Consider the following 8,152-nt stretch of genomic DNA (forward strand, 5'->3'; position numbering starts at 1 on the left):
AGAAGAAGAAGAAGAAGAAGAAGAAGAAGAAGAAGAAGAAGAAGAAGCATACAACTGTTATACATAGCACTCGAGATGGATCAAAGGGGTTTTAAGATGAGCAAAAAACAAACACCCACTAACATCACCTACTGCCTCTGTTTATGTAACATTGACAATACGAAGACGTTATGCTGGGGGAGTAAATAACAATGGCATCCATATCAGAGGCTAGAACTGAGGACCATATGCAATGTTACCCTGTGTGATGATGGAATAGTTCTATACCTAGATGGAGTTTTATGAACCTGTATATATGATCATATGCCTAAATGTTCTGTGATCATATAGAATCATATGCCAAATGAATACATGTAATACACAGTGACATCCCAATAAAGTCTTCAGTAAGTTAGTGACATTAAATCACATCAACTCACTGGATGTGGTATAGTATTTTTATGGAAGGCTTTCTCTTTATGGAAAGCTGCATGGAGACTGTTCCAGAAGGCTACTACTTTGACAACCCCCCAGCCTTCACCCTGACCCTTTGCTGCTTGCCACCACCTTAAGGAAAGCCCTTTTCACATCTTTATTACGAAGGCTGTAGATGATGGGGTTGAGGAAGGCAGAGATGACATTGTAGAACAGAGCCAGCTTCTTGTCCTCTTCTGGGGAGGACTCAGAGCCAGGCCTCATATACATAACCATACATGGGATGGAAAACATGGTGACCACAGTGATGTGAGAGACACAAGTGGAGAAGGCCTTGATCCGCCCTTGAGTTGAGCGAATCCTCAAGATAGCAGCAAAGATATTGATGTAGACAACAATGATGAGGGAAAGCGGAACCAAGAGAAGTATGAAGCCTAGGATGAAGTCCACCTGGTCATTGAGAGAGGTATCTGCACAGGCCAACTTCAGGACAGCAGGCACTTCACAGAAGAAGTGGTTGATCTCATTGGGGCCACAATAGGGAAGAATCATAGCAGAAACAGTATATATCAGGGCACAGGTGATACCCCAGAACCCACAGAAGGCCACCAGTGACCCACGCAGTGAAGGGTTCATGATGACTTTGTATCTGAGAGGATGGCAAATGGCCACATACCTATCATAAGCCATGATTGCAAAAAGCCAAGACTCAGTGATTCCCAGCATCAGGAAGATATACATCTGAGCCACACATCCAACATAGGAGATGGTCTTCTTCTCACAGACCAGATGTATCAGCATCTGAGGCACTGTGGTGGTGACATAGCCCATATCCAGAATGGACAAGACACTGAGGAAAAAGTACATGGGTGTGTGGAGGCGGGAATCTATGTGTATCAAGGTGAAAATGAGCCCATTGCCTAGGAGGGTGGTGAGGTAGAGGAGAAGAAAGATACTAAAGAGAATGCCATTTATCTTTGTGTCACTAGAGAATCCTAGAAGGACAAACTTGGTAAGAGAGCTGTGGTTTCTCCAGAGGAAGTCCTGCATCCTTCTGCCGCAAAAATAGAACAGAGTTGTCAATCATGAAAGAGAAGCCCTAGATGCTAACTCTGCTGCCATTCATTCACCAGGTGAGCCAAACAAGAAAAGCAAAGTCAAGTACTTATTGGAGTTTCACAGAGTAAGAGAGCAAAGCTTTAAGAAGAATTTCCATTTCAAATGAAACAGCATGTTTTTCTTCTATCTTACAATTTCAATTATTCTGAGATGCCAGATTATGAGTGCCACATTACAAAATATAAAATTTGCAAAAAGGATGGGGGATATCCAAAAAAAATAATGTCTTAAAATACATGGTCCACATAGCTTATAAGTCATGGGGAAGAGATCATGAGAAGAATTGAGCATTTAAGAACTCAACATTTAGCCGGGAAGTGGTGGCACATGCCATTAATCCCAGCACTTGGGAGGCAGAGGCAGGCTGATTTCTGAGTTCGAGGCCAGCCTGGACTACAGCTAGAAAGTGAAAGGCGTCCTAAGGAAAACTTTAAAACACAGAAGAAAAACCTTGAAGAAGATGCCAGACAATAGAAAGACCTCCCATGGTAAAGGACTAGGGAAATTAATGGCTGTGCTACCAAAAGCAATGTGTAGACTCAGTGCAATCCTGTTCAGAACTGTCGTGCTGTTCTTTACAGAAAGAGAAAGACATATCCTTAAGATTCATATGGAAGCACAAAAGACCCCGGATAGCCAAAGCAATCCTGGGAAAAAACAATCAGCTGTCACCATATCTGATTTCAAGCCCTACTACAGAACCATAGTAACAAAAGCAGCAGTAGTTGTCTTAGTTACTTTTCTATGGTTTTGAAAAAACTCCTGACCAAAGAAACTGTAGACAGCACCATTTCCCGATTATCAAGATGATCAATAAGCTTGGGACATTCCCCCTCCTTAACTTTCCTTGTTCATAGAGTGCTCTGATGATAACTGAAGGCAATAAAAGAGCACTGGGAAAGAGAGGTGTCAGCAATGAATTCTGAGAATGAGCAGGGGAGTACTTGAGTGCGGATGTGGATGGTGGTGTCATTCACTAAGCTGAGCAACACAAGAGTAGAATCTGGGTGAGATGCAGGGACTCTAGTTTGGGGCCTAGGTGGCTTGTGGAATTGCCAGCCTCCAGTGGATGTCTGTGTCTAGAATGGAGACACAGCTTGGAGGCAGAAATCGGTGATGCTGGTGCTTTAATAAGAGATGAAGCAATTGGAGGTGATAGGACCACAGGGAGTGTGTGAAGGAAGAGAGCTGAATGCAGAACACCAGAAAAACCACAGCTGTAAAGGCTGAGGGAGAAAACCCAGAGATGGGGATGGGATTGGGGCAAACAAAGAATGCTGCATGAGACAGAAACCCAAGGTGAGACAAACCCTTCAAGAAAAGGGAGGTCTTTGTGGCCCAGTGTGCATAGATAGCAAATGAGACAAGAGGCAAACGTTCTGCCTCTTTAGCACCTAGAAAGTTCTGGAAGAATAGATTCAAATTAAGACAAGCAAGTTCAGGCTGGCTGTCCAAGACTCTGACACAAGATGGAAGAGAGTCCTAGGTAGGGTGCTTCCTGGTGAAGGAAATGTAGCTTTTATGGTGTGAGGATCATGGCTCATCCAGTGATGGGAATTAATGAGGAAGCCTGAAAACACCACAAAGGGGCAGATCAATAATGGAGCATGGGTTTGCTGAGTCAGGAAAGGGTACATCCAGACTACAGGGAACCTCACAAGCTTCAGAGGAAGGCCCCTTCCACCATGGCTGACTGGAGAGACAGTGTGTGTGCAGAGCCCTGAAACATTGCCATCAGGTCAGGGACTCTAAAGTCTATGTGTGTCAGACCTATGGATGCCTCTGAGTTTTGCCTTTATAACATCCCTTGTGTTCACTAGGAAAACAAATACAAGGAGCTAATGAAATGTATGTGTATTCCTGATAAGAGTGGTCATCTGAAACCAGCCAGCCTTGGGCTTAAATATATCTCTGTGTTTAGTCTCTTAGCAAGACCCTTCACCTGAATGTCAGGTGAACAAGAGCCTACTTGAAGTCCCTCCTCGGATACTCAGTAGTGTCCTCAAACTTATCCATGCCCCCAGTGCTCTCTTGGTGTTCAGCATGCAGTTTACCTGGGATCCCATCAGCTCTGCTGTCCCCACTGTTCGTGCCATAAAATTCCTGCTGCAACCCACTCCATCCCATCCAGCGCTGACTAGGTGCCCTCACCATGGAGCTTCAGCCCCGTGTCCTCCCCTGCACCTCTCTCAGCAGCATCTGCACTCACTCCCTTCCCGCCTCTGCCAGCTGTCTTCTCCTTAAAGAACCCTTTCTCTCAGCAGCTTTTCTGAAGGCAGCCATCCTCCAGTCTCTTTACCTTCTTACAAAAATGCATTTATCTAGCTATTGTCTGTTGCCCCCAAACTAAACAGAGACTTATGAGTTTTATGCAGCCCTGTTTCTCGAATTTCCATCACGATGCCCTATGTAGTTCATTAAATTACGAAAGCGGACAGTGCGGTCCTGACTCCTCCCTAGGAGCTGCCTTGAAGGCATAAATGACCCTTTTCTTCACCAGTGAGACAAGCAACCACTCTAAGACCACTGTTCCTGAAACAGAGGAGTAGAGGGAGGTTAGATGGGCTGTGGCATATAAAAAGATTCTGTAAGGATGATGGGGTAACTTTAAGCAGGGACGTTTTTCTCTGAAGGCAGATTTTTGAATGATTGAGTTTTCCAACACTCCTATATGCTCAGTTAGAAGAAGAAAAATATCGAGCAACAGAGCTATGGATAAAACCATCTACCGACTTGAGCTTAAACACATCTCTGTATTTGTGTCTCCCCTGAAGTGTCTCAAGGACTCTGGTGAGAAGCAGATGAGACTTGCTTAGCAAAGCCTCTGGATTTGAACTTAAGCATAAATGCCACCAGTGTGACAACATCAGCTTGACAAGAGGAAACTTTCTTGCACTTGGGCTGTTAACTTATATGAAGAGCTCAGAAACTCCCATTTCTGTTGAGAACTTTGGGCTGAGTCTAGCTAACCAGAGGCACCCCAGACTTCATGCTGTGTACCCCCTACTGTTTGTATGTCAAGATCCTAATTGCCAGTGTTAGAAGGTGCTGTCATTGGGAGGTGATTAAGGTTAGACCACACACACACACACACACACACACACACACACACACACACACCCTCTCCTGGAAGGAGAAGTGGGACCAGGGGAAGGGAAGACTACAGCTACATGTCAAGATCAATGCCCTTATTTAAAAGGGAATAAAGGAAGAGCTAATGAGACTCGCACAACTGGACTTGAGGTCCAGACCAAGAATTAATGACATTTGTTTCACAATCCTCTTATTGTCTAACTCGGCCTGGTCCTGCTCCAATGTCCAGACTACTGGCACCACATCTCCACTGTCTCATCTCCAGGACCCGCCCACTCACTCCATCCAACAGCATTTACTAGGAGAAATCCTGACTTTTTTAAAAAAGACTTTTTATTTACCATGACCGGTGCTTGTTCGTATACACACAGTATAGTGTCAAATTGGAGAAAGAAGTGGGAGGGGCAGAGAGAATGGAGAGGAGGGATGATGTGAACAGGCTGCAAGAGTCAGCCATACTGTGCTGGCTATAACGGAGAAAATCACCAGATGATAATTGTCTGCATGGAGATACCATAAGAGAGCATCAAATATCTCTCAGCCAATTCTTCAGACTCTTTGTATGCTCTGTCCTGTCACCATCCTTTCCCACTACCTATACCTATCTGCCACTTCTGTCATGCCCAAATCTGGTTAGGGAGGGGATATGTGAGAACCCAGCTCTTCCTCCTCCAGTTTGTTGGCAACTAAAGCCCAGGTGTCTTGAGGAAGACATTGCATATCCTACATCTAATGGGAGAGAGAGACAAAGAAAGAGAGAGGGAGAGAGAGAGAGAGAGAGAGAGAGAGAGAGAGAGAGAGAGAGAGAGAGAGAGAGAGAGAGAGAGCAGAAAAACTGAGTGGACAGAGAAGAGGCAGGCAGGACAATACAGATGTCAGGATCTGCAGACAGTAGAGACACCAGAGCCAGCAGAAGGGACACTCTCTCTGGTACCCCCACCCCTTGTCACTCTTACTGTTCTTAGGCTCTGTGTGAGGTGTGAGTGAGAAGTCTGAGGAGTTCTCCTTTGAAACTCTACCCCAGTGAGCCCTGATTCCCAGGAGGATAATACTGGTGCTTTCCTAATGAGCTTCTTGTACCTTTGAATTCCCCAAGATCTGAATAACAAGTCTGAACTCCAACATCCATCACTGGAGGCTGGGGACAGCCCAATCCCCTGGCTCCCCAACCTTGAGTCGCAGGCTACTATTCTGCCTCAATACCCTCTCAGGATCCATATTCTCTCCAAGTCACCACCACACCACATGAGTTGGATCCTGGTTTACACAGGCAGAAAATATATTTGGAAAGCTGGCTCCACCATATTGGCCTGTGGGCATGTGTGATAGTTGCTTCTCTGTTGCTGTGATAAGCACTAGCCAAAATCATTTTGAGGAGAGAATGGGGTAAAGAAGTAAGCACAGGGCTGTGTTTTGAATGTCAGCATCAAGCTGATAAGACCTGACACTGGGAAATATTGCCCCCTGCCCCTGGCTGAGATCCCAGTTAAGGACTCTGGACTGGCCCCACTGCCAGTTAGATTATGCTTGCCCTTGTCTCTCAGACAACATCATCTAGGGCAGGTTCCAGTAGTCTTAGGCCATAAGTCTACCAGAGCATCAAACAGTACATATTACCATGGGGCATGATCCTGTGCAACGTTATGCTAGGGGTTCTGAATATGATTTACTGTTATAACATTGGTGGCCATGAGATTGCTCACATCATTACTTTCCCAATTTCAAGCATCATGACACAGAAGATATAATTATCTTCTTTGGAAAATAAAAGGGAATGGGGCATCAAATCACAGGCATGGAAGCCTGGGGTGGGTCCTTCCATGATGAAGCCCAAAGCTAAACAGAATCCTGTGATACCTGACCACAACACAACCCAGTGACCCAGTGACCCAGTGACCCAGTGACCCAGTGTCTGTGATGCACTGTCCTATCCTGACCCCAAAAAGAGGCTTGCAAGGTAAGAATACCCCTTTCAGACACTCATCCATGTCATCCTGAATAACAAGTGATCTGCAGATTTGAGACAAACCTGGCCACAGGGCACCCTCTGGTGCTGCGTTACCAACAGCAGCAACACAGCCACAGCTTACTCAGGGCAGTCCTGGACTTAGTCTGCCATCTACTGCTGAACAGCTCAGTTCACTCCTGAACAGCAATGGATCAAAGAAGAGGAAGGCAAAATTATTCCCAAAACAAATTAAAATGGAACCAAAATATACCCACACTTATGAAACCCAGCAGAAGGTGCACCAGGAGGGGAGTTTGCAATGGTCAACACTTTCTTTAAACTCCTTGTTGGCTCTTGGTGAATTTCACATTATGCACCCCAATCCCACTCACCTTCTCTCCCCTCATATTTGTTCTCCACCCTTGCAACCTTCCCCCCAACAGAGAAAAACAAAATCTCCTTGTGGAAGCTGTGTTGTGGCACACTGTGCCCCACAGTACACACTTTCTTTTTTTTTTCTTTTTCTTTTTTTTTTATTGGATATTTTATTTACATTTCATATGTTATCCCCTTACCCCATCCCCCACCCACCCGGGAACCCCCCATCCTCTTACCCCTCCTCCTTCTTCTCCATGGATGTAATCCCCACCTACCCCCCCACTCCCACTTCCCCACCCTCAAACTTCCCACCCCCTGGGGCGTCCAGCCTTCATGAGGTCAAGGATCTCATCTTCCACCTGTGCCCGGCAGGGCCCTCCACTCTTACATATTCAGCTGAAGCCCTGGATTCCTCCATAAGTGCTCCCAGGCTGGTGGTTAGGACCCTGGGAGCTGTGGTTGGTTGGTATTGTTGCTCTCCTCATGGTGCCACAAACCCTTTCAGCTCCTTCAGTCCTCACTCTAACTCCTCATTGAGAACCTCATGATCAGTTCAATGGCTAGTTGTGAGCATCTGCCTCTGAATATGTCAGACTCTTGAAGGCCTCTGAGGAGACATCCATATCAGGCCCTTATCGGCATGCACTTCCTGACGTCCACATCAGCATCTACCTTTGGTGACTGCACATGGGATGGATACTCAGGTGGAAAGGTCTTCAAATGCCCCCTCCTTCAGTTTCTGTCCCTCTCTTTGTCTCCATATTTGCTCCCTTGAGTATTTTGTTGCTCCTTCTAAGAACTGAATATCCCCTACTTGGTCTTCCTTTTTCATGAGCTTCATGTGGCCTGTGAGTTGCATCTTGGGCATTTCAAGGTTCTGGGCTAATATCCAATAATCAGTGAGTGAATACCATGTGTGTTCTTTTGTGATTGGCTTACTTCACTCAGGATGATAATTTCTAGTTCCATCCATTTACCTAGGAACCTCTCGAATTCATTGTTTTTAATAGCTGAGTAATACTCCATTGTGTAAATATACCACATTTTTTTAATCCATTCTTCAGTTGAAGGACATCTGGGTTCTTTCCAGCTCCTGGCTATTATAAATAAGGCTGCTATGAACATAGTTGAGCATATGTCCTTGTTATATGTTCGAGCATCTTCTGGGTATATGCCTAGGAGTGGTATAGCTGGATCCTC

The 8,152-nt window shown here is 45.4% G+C and overlaps 1 protein-coding gene across 1 annotated transcript; it reads right to left on the minus strand.

Moving 5' to 3' along the window:
- Positions 1-516: 516 nt before the first annotated feature.
- On the minus strand, positions 517-1,464 carry LOC114639169 (olfactory receptor 2A12-like). Its single transcript, XM_028787879.1, has one exon. The coding sequence runs from the start codon at positions 1,462-1,464 to the stop codon at positions 517-519; it is 948 nt and encodes a 315-aa protein (XP_028643712.1).
- Positions 1,465-8,152: the final 6,688 nt, after the last annotated feature.

Source organism: Grammomys surdaster, unplaced genomic scaffold (assembly GCF_004785775.1).
Source record: "Grammomys surdaster isolate TR1022 unplaced genomic scaffold, NIH_TR_1.0 100, whole genome shotgun sequence".
NCBI lineage: Eukaryota > Metazoa > Chordata > Mammalia > Rodentia > Muridae > Grammomys > Grammomys surdaster.

What these genes read in the sequence shown, in the direction of transcription:
- LOC114639169 (XM_028787879.1), bottom strand. Translation starts at nt 1,464, where the DNA reads ATGCAGGACTTCCTCTGGAGAAACCACAGCTCTCTTACCAAGTTTGTC.